At 47.4% G+C, this 18109-nt stretch overlaps 2 protein-coding genes across 3 annotated transcripts in view; both read right to left on the bottom strand.

Annotated features, from left to right (window-relative positions):
• Window positions 1-3292: 3292 nt before the first annotated feature.
• Cfap298 (cilia and flagella associated protein 298) lies at window positions 3293-13206 on the bottom strand. Its single transcript, XM_028756403.1, has 7 exons — window positions 12947-13206; window positions 8659-8826; window positions 7585-7652; window positions 4867-5025; window positions 4591-4722; window positions 3830-3925; window positions 3293-3583 (listed from the first exon to the last, which is right to left on the bottom strand). Exons 1-7 carry the CDS (start codon window positions 13083-13085, stop codon window positions 3473-3475), a joined length of 873 nt encoding a protein of 290 aa, XP_028612236.1. The 5' UTR covers window positions 13086-13206; the 3' UTR covers window positions 3293-3472.
• Window positions 13207-14469: 1263 nt separating this feature from the next.
• The window catches only part of Synj1 (synaptojanin 1), a 71903-nt gene continuing 68263 nt past the window's right edge, over window positions 14470-18109 (bottom strand). For both annotated transcript variants that reach the window (XM_028756323.1, XM_028756325.1), the window contains exon 28: window positions 14470-17355. In XM_028756323.1, coding sequence (XP_028612156.1) covers window positions 16558-17355 — 798 coding nt within the window. In that variant the 3' untranslated portion in view covers window positions 14470-16557. The remainder of the gene's footprint in view (window positions 17356-18109) is intronic.

The following is an 18109-nucleotide window of genomic DNA, read 5'->3' on the forward strand; positions in this document are numbered from 1 at the left end:
CTTCCTTCCTTCCTTCCTTCCTTCCTTCCTTCCTTCCTTCCTTCCTTCCTTTCTTTCAGAGTAGAACTTGTTGAACCGTCCTTTCATCTTTCAACACTAGAGTACAACATGCCAGCAGCATCACATCTTTGTTCACTTGAACCCTATACAACTCTATCTGTTCTAATCTGGTCTCTCTCCATGGCCTTGCAAGGCACTTCCGGGATGTGGTGAGAGGGAGATGGTAGGGTGGACAGAGGGGGCCTTATGTGTGGTGGCTCATGGTGCTGCAGACCCAGCTTCCTCCACTCCTCTTGTTCTACCACATACAGCTTTGTTTGTCACCCAGGTCAGCTTCGAGCCCAAGGTGACTGCTGGAGTTTCTGCTTTTACAGTGCATTCTAGAGATTAGAAATTAGAAGAGGAAGAAATCATTTCAAATACTTTGATAATTTTAAATTCTCTTTCTCCCTCCCTCTCCTTCTCCCTCTCCCCACCCCGTGTGTGTGTGTGTGTGTGTGTGTGTGTGTGTGTGTGTGCGCACACACACGCACGCGTGGTGGACATGTACAGGTGCCATGGAGACCAGGAGTGTCAGGGTCAGACCTTCCTAGAATTGGAGTCCCGGGTGCTGAGAAAATTTTCCCCGAGCCTTCTACCACACGGAGAGGGGCCCTGGAATTTAGTCTCACCCTCTCTGGAGGGATGCCTGCTAGGCTCTGGATAAGGAGTCATAAGACAGACTCATTGTTACAGTACCCTAAGCCAGTGGCAGTTAACTGTGGGCTGGATGGCCATTCGCTGCAGCAGAGTGACCAAGGGACAAGGTGGTCCTGTGACAGAGGTCTGGCTAGACGATAGCAGTTGGTTGGCTTAAAAGAATTTAAGTGGTATCAAAATTTATTACTAACATTCTCTATCACAGAGAAATATTCAAATTGTGTCACAAGACAGAGCCACAGCCAGCTGGTGCAGACATCAGCTACTTCAGAACCCAAAAATGTACCAGGTGAAAAAGAAAAGAAACACAAGACTTCATGTTAGGTGGCAGTCTGCACTGTCAAGGTGGTGTCTGCTGGGAGTCTCTGAGATTCACCAGCCATGTGACCCAGTGAGTCACTAGGTAGGTAACACAGTGTGGCTGTCTGCCAGCGGGCCCTTCCTTATGGATTGCTACGGAGGGGCCACACTCCCCTGAGCATTTAGCCCTCGGTGGGTTTTAAAGCAGAGGATGAGAGGGCTGCGCGTTGTATGACTGTATGGAGGATGCCCGCATCTGCTGTCTCTTCCCTCAGAGCGAGAACTGAGACGTGGGATGGTGAGTCTGGCTGCTTACCTGAAGCAAGAGTCACTGTGAGGCCACGGGCAGCCTCTACCTCTGGTGGCATTGATGCCAGTTTCTAATCAACGTAGTTTCTAAACGTTGTGCTGAGGTCACACGCCTCGAGACTCACTCTCCCATGTAATACTGAGCATGAATCGTCTACACACAAACTGTACGTGGGCAGAGGCAGGTTCCCCGGATACAACTAAAGGCTCTAAGAGCAACTGTCATCCAAGGCCAAAGCATTCCGAGGAAAAACTTAAAAAATTATATTCAAAGTAAGGGGGAATCGAATTTGGTTTTTACAAAATTTGATCAATCAAAATAGCAGGACCACAAAGTGTGGTCAGCTGCATCCGGCTTTGGGAAGTGGCCTTTTAGGGGCCCCTCTCTAAATAGCTTGGTGAAGTCCAAAGCTTCTGGGAGAATCTCAAGGTGTGTGGCTCAGCCCCATGGCTTCTCCCAGATGCTCAAGTCTCCCTCCAAGTCGGAGCAGGGACATCTAGCTAACTTTACTTCTGAGGATGAAGCCAGACAGAACCAGCAGCTTGCTCTCATCACAGGTGTAGGATGCTGTCTTCGGGCGAAGGCTGTCTTTGTGCAGGCTGACCTGTCCCGGGCCAGCTCCCCACGCTCCTACAGCTCCTTTCAAGGCTGTGGTGGCGGCCTTGGGTGCTCAGGTGGGAGGGGCAGTGAGTGGGAGGGAAGGGGAGTGGGCAGGGCAGTGAGTGGGAGGGGCGGTGGGACAGGAAGTCCAGTGTAGGGAACAGTGCTGTGCTTCCTTTCCCTTACGGGGAGTATGAAGGATTTCCTCTTAACTGAGCCAGCATCCTGGAGGCCAAGGTCAAGGGTAAGTGTGTCTCTGGGACACTTGTAGCTGCAGGGAACAGTCTGGGTCGTACCTCATTTGTTGGCAGATATAGGTGCTTGGGGTGGCTTAGGGGGAATAGTGACTTTAAAAAGGGCCGGTGGCCAGGCAGTGGTGGCACACGCCTTTAATCCTCCCAGCACTTGGGAGGCAGAGGCAGGCGGATTTCTGAGTTCGAGGCCTGCCTGGTCTACAGAATGACTTCTAGGACACCCAGGGCTATACAGAGAAATCCTGTCTCCAAAAAAAAAAAAAAAAAAAAAAAAAAAAATTCAGTGCCCCAGTATGTCCTGCCAAAAGGTCACTGAGCCAAACAGAGCTGCACAAACCTGCTGTCATCAGCCTGATGATGTAGAACACAGCACAGGGACAGCAGGAAGCTGAGCCTGGAATTGGTGTGGCCATTCGCAGGCATGGCTGCTCTGTGCCAGGATCACAACTCCTTTTCCTAGTCTGTTTTAATGAAGGAGACTTGAACAGTTAACTGAAGAGTCAAGATGCCGGGTTAGCCTAGCTGGCCACCAACCTGAACCACAGGCAGTCTCTCTTCCTGGCAGATAAGGCCAGGGGGCACTAACCAGGAGCCAAGCGTATCCTTGAGGGCTACCACAGTCACATCTGCCAGTAGGTTCACCCTAGAGCAGCGGTTCTCAGCCTTCCTAATGCTGGGACACATTAATACAGTTCCTCATGTGCCGTGAGCCCCACCATAACATTATTCCCTTGGTACTTCCTAACTGTAATTCTGATGTCATGAATCATAATGTAAATATCTGGAGGGCCCCAGGATATTCGGTATGCAGCCCCCATGAAAGGGTGCTTCAACCCATAGGTTGAGAACCATTGCCCTAGTCTTAACCTAAAGCAGAATGAGAATTCAAGTCATTCACGGCAGGAATGACAAGTCTGCAGCTAGCGGCCTCTAGTGGCCATGACGGTCAAGTTCCACATCAGCTGGCTATCTTGCTACAGAGGGAAGTCAGATCCCCTCCAACACACGTACATACAAGATAAGGGAACTAGAAAGACAAGGCTCTAATGACATCAATAAACTATGGTGCATCAATGAGGAAGTCCTTAGATGTGACACAGTTGTCCTAAAATGAGAAGAATTCACACAGTTTCTTTTGAATGTGTATTTATTAAGTTCTAAAACTGTGAATGACTTATTTCAAAAATTCAAACCAAAGGAAAACCAGGGAAGTAGAAAATTTCCCATCTTTGACAGTGTTTTACAGTATTATGATTATTTTGCCCAGGGATAGTGGGCTGTGGTTCTGACAGCTCGCCAAGTGCCGGCTTCACCTGGGCCGCCACTTTATGTCTCTGACCCCATGAAAATGTCTTTTCAACGCTGTGTTGTCAGCCCACGGGGAGTTCAGACAGGAGTCGTCGTCATTCTCTTCCAGTTTCTGGAAATAAATACGTCTTACTTGGGGCCGCACTCCAGGAAGTAGTTCATATAGACTGAGGAAACAACCCAGCTCACTTCCTGCTGCCTCACCACCGGCCTGCCAGTAGTGGGACCCACTGCTGTCTAGCGCTTGAGACAGCCTTGGAGCGGGAAGCCCTTCCCCAGCACGGTGTGGACGGCACAGGGCCCCGCCCATGCAGGACGCGGCCCCGCCCCGCTGCCACCCCTGCTGCCCCATGGCTACCTTGAGCTCCTCCTGTCTTCTGTGGTAAAACAGCATCAGCTGCTTGTGCTCCTCATTGCTGATGAGTGGCTCCCGGGCCGGTGCACCCTGCCCTCTCTGCAAAGGCAAAGGCAGCGTCAACCGGGGGCTGAGACAGTCTCTTTGCAAGGACATCGGAGAGCAGCAGGATTATTCTATAGCTGCCTCTGCTCTCAGCTAAGATGGCAGGCTGCTAAGCCACTGTGGGGTCGGGCATGGGCACTGCTGGGGCTCTGGACTTGAACACCATCTCTACCATGGTCCAATCCAGACAGGACGAGACTCAGAGCCGTAACTTAGGAGACAGATCTCAGGCCTTGTTCCCCAAATTACACAGTAGTGGTTCAGGGGTGTGCCCTAGACACCTTGGGTGAATGGCTCCCCTCGCCTCCCAGCCTTTTTTGCACACAGCAGCAGCAGCCTGAAAAGCCCTGTAACCCGGTGGAGGGCGGGGGGGTGGGGGTGGGGGGTGGAGGGTGGGTAGAGAGCGGCTGCATCCTCAGTATGAGGACATTCTGCATGTGGACCTGCTGTTTAGGTTGAAACAACATAGAAGGGAAATTTCTATTTTAAACTAGGGTGAACAGGGCTAAAGTCCACACAGGTTCAGGGGAATACAGGGTAAAGTTCACAGGGGGTCAGAAGACACAGGGTAAGGTCCACACGGGGTCAGGGGACACAGGGTAAGGTCCACACGGGGTCAGGGGATCTACAGTACTGACATGAGAAGCAGAGGCGCTCACCTGCTGTATCTTGACAATGATCTTGGTTTTCTCATTTTTCCCCACATAGTCAGAAAGCTTCTTCGTTCTTCTCAGCTCCTTGGCAGCCCACCACAGCTGTGCCTCCGACTCCTGAATGACTTCCAGTGCTGCCTGTGGTCAGTCGGACAACCATAGGAAGTGGCTTGAGGAGGAAAGCCGAATGTGTCCTACCCCAGCACCCGGAGCCTGGCTGCAGGCCCTGTGGGTAGGGGACAGGCTTCTAGCACCCTGCTCTCCCCACACTGCCCCACGCACCTGAGTTCCTGACAGATCTTCTTTATTTTCAAACTCCATCCGGACAGGATCATATGGTGGTAGCCCCATGGGATAAACAATCATTACCGCACCCCGAAGCTGGTCCAAGGCATCTTTCACCATCTCCATGGTAACAAAGACCCCAGCCTCCACTTGTTTCTGAAAGTGGATCTCACATCACTATCAATTCAGTAACCCCCCAGCAGGTTCCCCCGTAAGGACCTTGGTGGTTCTGCCAGCACCACCACAGAAGCAGCCAGAGAGCCACTGCTTTCGGGGTGACTGCTGTCCACTCTGGGGCTGAGCTGAGGACGCTGTGGCCCAGGCCAGACCTTGAGTGGCACCAGAGAGGCCTGCAGTGCTCAGGGCAGACATAACTGGGAGGAGAGAGTAAAGAGGTGGAGAGAGGCGGCTTAGGCAGGTGGGAGAGGAGGGGCAGCCAGAGCCTCAGTGTTAGGCAAGGGGTGATAAGGGGTGACAATCTCCAAGGTGGGGTGATTACTCTGGAGCTTATGTTGCAGTGAGCACAGTATGAACCGAGTTAGAGGGACATCTGCCAGTAGGAGGTTACATAAAGAATACAGCTAAAACTTGTTCCTGGCTCCTAGCACCCAGCATTGAGATCACTAAGTGCTGGGAATGTCCTTCATAACTTTTAAAAGATGCATTTATTTTGTGTATGTGGCACTTTGCCTACATGCATGTCTGTGCACCACGAGTGTGCCTGGTGCTTGCAAAGGTCATCACCAGGTCCCCTCAACTGGTGCTGAAGACTCCCGTGAGCAGTTGCACGGGAGCTCTCAGCAGCAGGCGGTTTGACCACAGCCACCTGTGCAGGCCCACCAATGTGCTGAGACAGATCTTCGTGTGTAATGCAGGCGGCCTGGGACTCAGGGTTCTCACCTCAGCATCCTGTGCGCACCATCGGCTTCCTGTTACCCACAAGAAGTGCCTTTTCATTATACCTGAGTCTGTATCAACAGCCTAGGTCATGGCGGTCCCTGAGAACAGTCCCTGCCTAGCAGCGATGCTGAGGTGACTAGCGCACTGGGTGCTCTCCAGCTGGGGGATCTGAACTGAATGCAGGAGTCGAAGGGTGTGGCTCCTAACACGTAGGGTCTGTGCTAACTGGGTCCCTGAGGTTAGACCTGAACTGATCTGCTGGTACTGAGGAGGTGAGGTGTGGGAGTGAGAGGAGGCATGTCAGGAGGATGGGACGGGACCAGCTGCAGGCACATGGATGACACAGGGAAGCTCTGAGGCTGACCCAGGATTACAGTCTATGAACTGTGTAACTGACACGTTGGTTCTGTGACCAGGAGCCTACAGAGGATTCCTATTCTGAGGTACAGAACGCAGAGCGAAGGGTGGGGGTGGGGGGAGGGCCATGGTCTGAGGCTAAGGATCCCCTAGGATCATGAGGCCATGACTCAAGCTAGCCTCACAGAGGCTCTTTGCTCAAATGTGTCTCGTAAACAGAGGGACTGAGGCTCTGGTGAGACTCTGGGACTTCACACTCAACAGGCAGCTTTCCAAAAGCTCCTCAAAGACTGGGCAAGGGGCATGGGGTTGCACGCCTGTAATCTCAGCACTCAGGAGGCTGAGGCAGGAGAACTGCTATGAGTTCAAGGTCTGTTTGGGCTACATAGCTGAGTATTAGGCTGGCTGAGGCTACAGAGGAAGAGTCTCAAATACAAGAAATTGAAAAAAACAGATCGGCTAAGCCTTGGAGAATGTTTAGAAGTACATTTTGTGGGGTAAATCTGGAAGTGTGGGAGGACTGTGTTATGCCAAGACACACTCATGGGCTATGACTGTCACCCAACAGATAAATGTGACAAGTGAAAATACTAAAGATATATTTGTGTGTGTGTGTGGTGTATACTGTGTTGAGAGAGTGGTGTGTGTGTGTGTGTATGTGTGGTGTGTACTGTGTTGGAATGGTGTGTGTGTTGGGGGGGTTGATGTGTGTGTGGTGTGTACTGTGTTGAGGGAGTGGGGTGTGTGTGTGTGTGGTGTGTGGTGTGCTACAGCACATGTTGGGAGGGGGGTGAGGTGAGAGGACAATTTCTGAGAGTTGGTTCTCTTACTACCAGGAGGGGTCTGAAATGAAACCCAGGTCTTCTGAACCCAGGTCATCAGGCACGGCAGCCGGTGACTTTATCCTCCCAGCTGGCTCTCCAGCCCCCAGCTGCTTAACTACCCTTGGACTCTCTTCACCCAGGGACACTTCATCTGCCCCTCAGTGGTATTACTTCCCTTCTGTGAAACGGGTTTTCTATAAATGCTGGAGATGATCACCACTGCATTGTAGCAGACGTCTCTGTCAGCCCTGTTTACAGCTCCATTAGACCTTCCCCAGCTTAGCTTTCTAAGTTCTTCAAACACAAGAAACTCAGTTCAGGTCAGGTCGCACACTGCCCTTGGCCCACATTCACACAAGACAACAGAAACCTTTGTTTGCTCAGCAGGAACTGGCAGGGCTGCATAACTGTCATCATCACCGAGGGAAAGCTGGGCCCTCCTCAAAGATGCTTATTTACTTTGCCGCTGGAAGGCAGAGAAAGGGAAGAAAAAAGCAGAAGCAAAGGCAACAGAAAGGTAGGGAGAGAGGAGCAGGGAGTGTTGCCGCTGGCTGACAGCTAGCTGCAACTGGCCCTTAAGATCGGCCACCCAGAGACAGAGGCTGGCAGGAGCACATCCTATGGAGAGGCTGACCTTAGACACTATTGCTTTGGCTTCTTCTACCGTCTTCTTTAAAACGTGCTTCATTTTCTCATTTGGAGCTATAAAAACGAAAAAGGACAGTTGTCAAACACATGGCCTCTTTAAAGACTCCGGATATCCTCAAACTGGCCTGCTTGGCCAGCGAGCTCGAGTTGTGGGTTGACACAGTGACATAAAGAGAAGCAGGAACCCAGGGAGAGATCCCACAGCAAGGGGCGAGGTCTGCAGTGTCTTCTAGTCTTCTACGCTGTTTGGCACAGGCTACAAAAACAGGCCAGAGATGTCACTGAGCTAAAAGGGCCAGCAAACCAAGCAGATGCTAAAAGAATTGCAGGGCTCTCAAGCTACAAAGCTGTGACTCATCTCTGTCAGGGTCTCAAAAGTAGACACGGGCAGTGACTGGCTGGCTGCATGCCAGTAAAACTTTATGCATGTATGTATGTATGTATGTATGTATGCATGTATGTATGCATGCATGCATGCATGTTTGAGTTAGGGTTGCCCTATGTACCCAGGCTGTCCCAATCTTCTTGTCCTAAGCTCCTGAGTGCTAGGATTATGTGTGTGCCCTCTTGACCCACAAAACTTACTTCACCTGACAACTGTCCAAATGTGGCATAGAACACCAAATCCTAGCTTCCAGGCTTAAAAGTGCGTGCAGTGGAGATGACAGAGTCCCCATGTCTAGGGAGAATGGTACAGCAGCCATCTGTTTCTGACCTACAGAAACGGCAAATTTAAATGGCCTGTTTATCCGACAAATGGGGCACTTCAGTAGGATCGAGCAGACAGAGCGGGGTCCTCCCCTTGGCTCATCCTGGGCTGGGGTTTTAGCACAGGGGTTTCACCATGCACTATTTCCTAAGTCTTTGGAGAAATGATGAAACTGTGTTACTGAGTGTGGTGTGCACTGTGCACTGTGCGGGGTTAGTTCTCTCCATCCACCAAGGAATCCGGGGACCAGACTCAAGTTTTCCGGTTTCTCTGCAAGCGCTCCTACCTGCAGAGCCATCCTGCTGGCCTGTATCTCTTAACCTAAAGCACTGCCTTCAGGTTGGCTGTTACCTTGCCCATTCCTCCGCCCAATGTCGTCCTTCGTGAAAACGGATCCCCCGCTGGGCACACACTTCTCTCCCCATTCATCCTTCAGTTTCAGCTCTTCGATCTGCTCATCAGTCAGCCCTTGCATATTAGGGGGCAGAAACACACCGTGTTCTGCCAGCTCTTCCATCTCTGAAAAACAAGGGAAGGGCAGACAGTCTTCCACTGTGACCACTAACTAGAAGTGTACACTCCTGGCTCAGGTCTGGCCCCTCTAGCTCACGATTTTAACACTCATGTACCACGAGCCACACGTCAGAGCTTTCTTCATCCTAGACAAAGCCACCAACTCCTCAGTCAGTCAGTGCAGCAGCGAGCTTCAGACCCCTCCGAGTCTATGCTCCTAGCTGCTGTGCTCAGGAGCTACCAGGTCAACACTCAAGACCAAGCCAGTTCACACGGCTTTACAATTTTCCAAGGAAAGTCTCAAATAGCCCCATTCAATGTAACCTTGTGAGGGTGCAAGACAACTGCTTAAACGTCCATCTTCCTAATTTACAACTCTGTGGTCTGAGGCTTGCTGGGAACTCTGGCTAATATTTTATGAGACCCTCCCACGGAGACTTACTTGGTAAAGCGCTTGCTGTGTAAGCCTGAGGGACTGACTCGAACCTCAGAACCCGTGTAAAAAGGCCAGGGTGGTGGAGTGAACTTAAAACCTTTGTACTGAGGATGGGAGTATGTATGGGAAGGTAGAGACCTGGGGACCTCTGGGGACTGAGTGCTGGCCAGTCTGCTTTGCTTCAGGCCAATGAGATATCCTGTCTCAAAAAACAAAACAAAAACAAAAAAATAAACCCACCAAGGTAATACAACATCCAAGTCACACCCCCCACTCCCAAACTTACTAAACTTTATAATGACACTTCATAAAATCACTGAGAAGGACTTAAGGCAGCTGTCCAGGTTGGTTTTTGTCAACCTGGCACAAATCTACACGTAGCCCAGGAGAGGGAACCTCAACTGAGAAACTGTCTCTCTCAGATGCCTACAGGCAAGTTGTGGGGCACACGTTTGAGTAATGATGAGCACATGTCAGGCGTTGCCACCCATGGGCAGACGGTTTGGAGTGACAAGGAATGTCTGAGCAAAACCTGAGGAGCAAGCCAGTAACATGCTTTCCTTCAAGGTCTCTGCCTCAGCTTCCTGCCTTGATTTCGCTTCATGGACTGAAACTGTCAAAATGAGAAAAACCCTTTCGTCCCCAAGTTGTTTTTGGTCATGGCGGTTTTTTCTTCTTTTAGTTATTTATTTCTTCTTGTTTGTTTTCTTTCTTCTTCACAGCTATGGAAAGCTACTGAAGATGGAATTGGTATCAGGATCCTGCCACGTGCATTGTGACAGCCCTAACGGCGGTTTGGGGACCACTTTGTTAGTGTTTGGAACTTTGTGCTGGGAAAGCCACTGTGCGCTCAGCACTTACTGGGCTGTTGGAGGAGCTTGAAGGCAGAGTGGAGACCAGGGAAGACGATGCAGGTTTGATCGTGAAGATCCAAAGGGGAACCAAGACTCTACCTGGGCCATTTGTGTGGTATTTTGTATTAAGAATCTCCAAACGCCTTTAATCCCAGCACTTGGGAGGCAGAGGCAGGTGGATCTCTGAGTTTGAGGTCAGCCTGGTCTACAGAGTGAGTTCCAGTCAGGGCTACACAGGAAAACCCTGACTCGAATGAACAAACCAACCAACCAACCAACCCTGTGGTTCTGGTCAGCCAGAGCTGAGAACTCAGCTGTGACTAATAAGAGACCAGAACCACTGAAGTGGAACCTTTTCTGGAGCTGAGATCAGCTGTGACTAAGGAAATACCAACATCATTGAGACAAAAATCTTCTGGGATACATACGTTTCCTCAGGGTCAGCAGACAGAAGCTGTTGTCTAGAGGGGTCCAAAGCTGGATCTCCTGCCTGCCTGCAGCCAAACCTGGCCATGTGTATACATCTTCCAGATGGTACTGGTTTTGAGGGCATGAAGGGTCATGGAAAACAGTGGAGGCTGGGCGTAGGCAGAGGTCAGGAGATGCTCTTTGTAAAAGTGAAACTTAAGTTTCAGGGAAAACCCAGTATTGAAGGGATCATGGAAGAGTCTGAGGCTTGGCATTGTGAGGCAGGGTGAAAGGCCCCAAAGAGAGGCTAAGAGGCAGTTGGTGCCATTGGTAAAGTGAAACCTGTGGTCATTCCAGCATTTTGGAAATGCCAGTACCATGGAGTAACAACCAAGGACAGCAGCAGCTGTGGGGCGGAGCCAGTCTCAGCCTGTGAGATATGTGCATGCGTGCGTGTGTGTGTGTGTGTGTGTGCGCGCGCGTGCGCGTGGGGAGGGGGGGGCTCTGGGTGGCAGGGCAGAGGGGAGACGAGAAGATCATGAGTCCCATATGTCTGACACTGGGTTTCACAGTGTTGTGCTTCGGTTTTCCTTTGAGTGCAACTGTGCTCCTGGGTTGTCCCTCTTGGAATAGGACTAGGGTTTTTTTTTTTTTTTTTTTAGATACCCAGTTATGGATATTATAAAGAGGTTTGAACTTTGAAAAAGACTGAACTTTTAAAGTGAATTTTTAAAAGCCCATGGAACTTCTGAAAGTTGAAATTTGTTTTATATTGAGATATTAATATTAATAAGGTCATGGGGATAAGCAAAAAAGGGGAGGATTATGGTTTAATGGTGATGTATTGATGTTATTGAGATATTAATATTAATGAAGTCTTGGGGGAAAAACAAAAAGGAGAGGGTTACAGTTTCATGGTGATGTGTCGGTGCTGACAAGGAAGCAACTGTTCTGCTTGGCTTTTGTGGACCTGACATGGACACAGATGTATCTAGGAAGAAGGACCCTCAATTGAGAAAATGTCTATATCAGATTGCTTGTAGGCAAGTCTGTAGGTAGGACATTTTCCCAGTGATCATAATAGGAGGGCCTAGCACTCTCTGGGTGGTACTGCCCCTGGGCAATTGGTCCTGGGTGGTATGAGAAAGCAGGCTGAGCAAGTCATGAGGGGCAGGCCAGGGGGCAGTGCTCCTCCATGGTATCTGTTTCAGTGCCTATCTCTGTGTTTTTGCCTGGAGTCTATTCATGATGGACCACCACTGTATGATGAAGTAAACCTTTTTCTCTCCAAGCTGCATTTTGCTAATGTTTTATCACAGCAATAGAAAACCTAAGACTGTCCCTCAAAAGTGAGAAAATTCACTTCATGTTCACTATTCCAAAGCACGGTTTTATACCTTTCCTATCTCATAAGTGTTTAAACCTACACTGGGCTTTTGAGCCTTGCTATCTTGCCTACCTTTCTTTCTCCTTTCTTCCTTCCCTTCCTGTGAGGAAAACACTAAGTGTTCCTCAAGTACTGGGAAGATGGCATATGACCTGCAGCCATACAATATTATGGGATAAACGGTGTAAGAGGATGGGTATTTACAGACTCCCTCCATTTCCAGATTAAGCACTTGGGAGACAAGGAGCTGGTGTGACCCACCCTTATCTTCCTCAGACCACACTGGTGCCTATCTGAGTGCTGGCTGGCCATGACAACTGTATATCTGTGGGTTCTAATTCACCCATGCAATTCTTACATGCGGCACCACACTCTCAATTTATGATGTCAAAGACCCAGAGGTTTTTTTTTCCCCCTAAATGTTTTACTTTATATATAATATGTATTTATAGAAAAATATATTATATATTTTATATTTTTATTTTATAATTATATTATATATATTTTATTTTTATATAAATATATATTTACATATATATAAATAAAACGAGTCTTAAGGCATTTTTTATAATTTAAAAATAATGTGTTTCCTAGGAGACAGAAAACATCAAGGCTCTCCCAGTGAGAACTTTAATGGGCGGTTTCAAAGCTAGGAGGCTCAAGCGCCGGGGCTCTTAACCTCTCAAAGTGGGCATTCACTTTTGTAAATCCCCTTCCCTGTAGCTACCACTCCACCTCACCCTTGCTAACTCCCACCATTCCGCTGGATCTCTCGGCTCCGTCAGGCCGCCTTTCGATTCAGTTCGTTCGTACTTTCGGGAAGTCCAACTTCTAGCTTAGCGAGCTCTTAGCCTCACTTGGCTTCCCCGCTGCTCTCCCCTGAGGCGGTGGTTAGCTGACTAGCCTGGGTTTCTCCAGTTGTTGGTCTTTCATACCGGATCAACCCTGATGCTCCTTTCTTACCCCAGGCTACTGCAAATTTTCCCAAATCCTCCCAACCCCGAGCTCTCCCACCGCATCCGCCGTCCTCCCGTTCCGCACCTGTGCAGAGACGGTGCACCTTCAGCCGCCCGTTGTAGATGCGGGCCACCTGCGCCGTGAGCTCTTCCAGCTCGGTGCTTCCGGGAGCCTGCAGCAAGAACTGGCTCTCGTCGCCTCTCTTCACGTGCAGCACCACCATGGCAGCGGCAGAGGCGCCGCCAAGGCGGCAGGGGTGCAGGCAGGGAACACGAGGCCCGAACGATGTCGGCCTGACCCGCACCACTCTGAGATTAACCGCTGCTCCGAGGCGGAACCCCGGAACACGGCTTACGCGTCCGCCCGGTGGGATAAAGAAAACGGCTCACGCTCACGGAAGTGGCTGTTGCCCCTGGCAACAACCAAACACTGAGCCCGCGCCCAGCTAGAACGCGCAACTAGAGACCAGGGGCGCTGAAGAACTGGTTGTTCCGGCCGCCTAGGCTGCCCGAGTCTGGATGCACGGTCGCCGCTACCGGAAGTAGTTGTTGTCCGGGCAACCGAAACCCAAACTAAGCAGCTAGAGGCCTGTTTGTACTGTCCAGGGGACTGGGGAGATGTCAGCTGGAAGAGCATGGCAACTCCTGGATTGAGAATGAGTGGGAGTGGTGGGCACTATGGGAGCATAGCCACCCGGAAACACAGATTGGTTTCCGCAGGCACTGATCGCTTCTGGAAATGCCTTCTGCTTTAGGTCAGAAAGTAGGGAATTCTGTTGCTGCGCACAGCTGATTTAGTTTTACTGCTGCCTACCGCCAGTCCCTGGACTGTCCAGCCAAGTCTCGTTCCCCACAATCTCAGAAAGGGCAAGCAGGTGCGCTGAGGATCCCATTTTAGTGTTACAAAGAGAAAACAAATGGATCGAGGAAATTCAAATAGAGAAATAAAGAAAATTAACCTGTGCTTTGAAATGATATCAAACTCATAGATTGGCTAAATGGTGAGATTTTTGTTTGTGGTGATGGCTCATTAAATTTTTACTTGCTGATGGAAATTCCTGGAAAGAAGCTGTGACTGTAACTAAAACTGCGGTGATGTGGAGAGGCTGGGATTCTGCGGGTCCAGAGACTGATTACCTTGTCTCTTTTAGCTTTAGCTCCTGGAACAGCCATCCATTGCTCTCCTGTGGGCCAGAACTAACACCCCTATATCCTTTGAAATCTATAAACGTAGCTTTCACTAACCCAAAAGTTAAGAATGTTGTCAAACAGCATCTGGTACCTAAAGAAAAACTCCATCTTGCTCTATGTGCCTCTCTGGCATTTCCACCAATGTACTTTAAACTTGCCATGACTTACGACTTTGTCTTATAGAGCTACAGAACTTTGTGAAACTGCTTCCATGGTGGAATATGGAATTTGGGATAATCTAAATCTGCCATAGTCATTCAAATTTGGCTTCAGAATAAACTATTATTCCTCTTATTCCTTGCATGTATTATATGTATTATGCACACACACACACACACACACACACACACACACACACACACACACAAGCACGCACACATGCACAGAAAGAAAAATCTTCCCTTTTGAGTAAAGAAGTCAGCTAGTGGTAAAGACATTTATTTCATATGACAGCACATTTCACAGGATATGTACAGAATGTATACCAGCAACTTTAATACTGTACTTCTATAAAGTATATAGTTATAAATACTGTATGCCACATAAGCAATAAACCTCTTACATACATATAAACAACAATTTACTAGAGAGAACAGAGACTCACAGAGATTCTTAGTGTCTGTTTTCAGCTTTGACCAGAGCTGGTAAATACACTCAATGTTGAATTCTTTGTATCAAACTTTAACTTGCTTTGTGCGTTTCAGCAGCTACCAGACTTCCTGACAAGGCAGAGCTACTGCTCTGCAGACATTACAGTGATTTATACCCGAGGGAGTCACTGCTCTCGGGGCTGCAAGCCACACTGTTTCAATGTCCTAACATGGATTAGCTTGCTAATGGGGAGTGGATACCATACATACTACTCACACAGATGTTACAGTCACAATCTCAACAAGTTAAGTCACATTTTTGAAGCATACTGCTCTAGTAATACTGCAGTTTAAAAGCTACTACTGCTGAAATGATTAGAACCCCAACAAGCACAATATAAAACTCACAAGAGTTATTGCTAACAGCAAATTATGGCTGTAGCAGAGAGTTACTTCTATAAATACAGGATTTTGATAACATTTCAAAGGTGCTCTGTCCTAACAGATCTGCTCTATGATAGAAGTGCAATGCAGTCTGCTGTGCTTTTACACGGAAGTGAGGGCAGCCAGAAATTCTTTCTAGTCTCACAATACACATCTTTAAAGGTTCATGTAGACGTAGGAACTTGGTGTAAGCACATAACTCTTTTTTATATAAAGAGAACATTAAGTTTTAATGGGTAAGGATGATTTTAACTTCAACTGACAACCAACCAACCAAACAATAGCTTATGGAGTTTTCTGACTGGCTTACCTAATGATATCAAAATACTATGTTTTGGGGGTTTTTTTTTTGTTTGTTTTTTTTGTTTTTTAAAAAATTCCATGTTTTTTTCCCACAAAATTAATAAATGCAAGATCAGTTGCATACTGGCAGTGCAGGAAACAAAATCCACAGCTAATTTGAGGTATAGCCTCTAAAACCTTAAAGCAGCATCATGGATGTGTTATGTAGCCTCATGGGAGAGAACGTACACTGGATATGTTACTAATTCAGACCACTCAACAGCTGAAAGCAAAGCTCCAGGCAATTGGCAAACAAAGTTATGGGAGGGAAAGGACCTAGCAGAGAAAAGAGCATGATGACAAAGTTCCTCCTTGAACCTGGTGGTGTGTACCTACTGTTCTGAGTACCTGTCCATATGACTGACCACGTCTGTACTGCCAACTGTAAATGCCCAGAGAAAGGCATAATAGAGGTACAGAGGAGGAAGGTAATGAGGGTGAATGTGAAGGGCTGGGGTGCAGAGTAATAGGAAATGGCAGTTCTGTACTCTGGGATGTATAATCAGCGAAAGTATATAAAGCACACCCAGTGGCAGTCATCTTGATAGTGAGATATTGAAAAAGGGACATTGTCAGAACTGTTAGGTAAAATGTGATCTGAATTATATCAAGTTTTATAAGTATGTGGGTGTATACGTCTGGGTGAATACATACAGACATACACTCATGGTGTATATATACACAGACCTTTTGACTAAAGTGATGCCTTTCAAAACAATCTCACCAGAACTCTGGAAGCTCTTTGGTAAGTATCCATGAATACCAATCCTCAACAGTGGGCTGGCAGTCCTGTCAGCTGCAGTTGTGTGGGCTTTACGTGATTTCTATGTATCTGAGTAAGGACTATTTTCTAGAGTAGTTTTAAGCACTTTTAAAGATAGTTCCTGTTCTATTCATCTGAAGAGAAAGAGCAGAACTCCAGTTAATAAGAGGATGTCTTTGTTATTTCTGATATACACAAATTCCAGCTTTATCCACATCCTCTAGTGGTATTTTATATAGACATCAGTGCACTTCCCTATTATTTATTGCACATAATGACTAATGCCCCATTCTCTTGGGTCTACCCTGACAAAACAGAAACAAACAGCCAGACCACACCAGGAGAAACTGCCTTCCCTCCACGTAATTATCTTTCTGTGAAGTCCAATGTGGAAGATGCCTTGGATGCCAGGGTTGTGCTAGGTCCTGCAGATGAGGTTGTGCCAGGTGGTAGCAGAGGGACAGGAGGAGGTGGTGGTGGTGGTGGCCTTCTGGCTGGCAACACACAGAAAGAAACACTTGTACCTTTACTCCAGTCATCATCAAATGAAGCTGGCACGTTACCCAGTAAGTCTGGATAAACTGACTTTGACTTTCCTGTAGTAGGAAAGTCATCGTCTTCGTCAAAGGTTACCCATCCTTTGGGGTTGCTTGTTTTTACTGTAGACTGGCTCTGCAGATCAAAATTGTCCTCAAAACCATCAAGTGAACTTGAAGGCTTGCTCGTGTCATGACTGAGAGGCATGAGAGGAGGGAAAGAACTGTTAGGAGCAGGCTCTTCTTTAGCTAGCCAAGAAGTTGCCTCTGATTCTTGAGACTGAACTCTAAATGGGTTTCCAGGGGCAGCAGTCCTGTCTGTAAAAGGGTTCCTGCGGGGCAGGCTGGGAAATGGGTTTGCAGAACTCCCCATACTTTCCTGTGACTTGCTTTGCTCTGGAACTGGAGGCATGGGTGGCATGCAACTTATGGAACTCAAAGAGTTAACTTTACTTTGCGATGCAGAAGGCAACTGAATCAACATCTTTGGGTCTGGGGTTAGAACAGGTGAAATCTGAACAGAAGGCTGAGCCTTTGATACAGCAAGCACACTAAGTGAAAGATCTTCAAATGGGTCACTCTTCAATGTTGGTTCTTGTTTGACACCAGAAACTCCATTTGTTTTTACCTGGAAAAGAACAAACACCGAATGATTGATTTTTTTAAATTTATTAATATGCCTTTCTCTTCCTATTTTTATTATTTCTCTTTTTTTTTTTGAGCAACTATACAAACTTAAAAACTAAAAAGTACCTGTATAGAATTTTTGTTTTGGGGGTTTAATAAATAGGGTGAAACTGGTAAAATTATGTTCTTTAAGAATTTATAACTAAATAAATCTATCTTTTTAAAATGTGATGAAATAATTTCTTCCATTCAATTTTTGAAATTATAAAAAAAGAATTATACAAAATGATGAGTTTGCTCATGCTCTGTTCTATTAAAGTTTAACACAAACAAGAAACTTATATAATAAGAGCATTTGTTAAATATGCATTATAAACTTCCAACATCCATCTATGAGGATGTTTCATCTAAATTCCCTATAGAAATCCAATTTTATGAATAAAAGATAACTTATTAATATATTCATAAATTCAAAGCCATAAATGGAATCTTTTCCTTTTTGTATTTGGAAAAGCAAACTTTCAAAGTTTTCTTTTACTTTTTAATGATAGTTTGCCTTTGTAGCTTACTCACTGAATAATATAATTTTCCTTAACTGACCTTCCTCTTCCTGTCAAGCAAGACAGATAAAACCAATGATTATTTAAAGTGGAAAGGGACATTCCATTTTGAGCACTGATTCTAAAAAGAAGAAGAAGAAGAAGAAGAAGAAGGAGAAGGAGAAGGAGAAGGAGAAGGAGAAGGAGAAGGAGAAG

The sequence above is a fragment of the Grammomys surdaster genome, unplaced genomic scaffold, assembly GCF_004785775.1.
Source record: "Grammomys surdaster isolate TR1022 unplaced genomic scaffold, NIH_TR_1.0 126118, whole genome shotgun sequence".
Lineage (NCBI taxonomy): Eukaryota > Metazoa > Chordata > Mammalia > Rodentia > Muridae > Grammomys > Grammomys surdaster.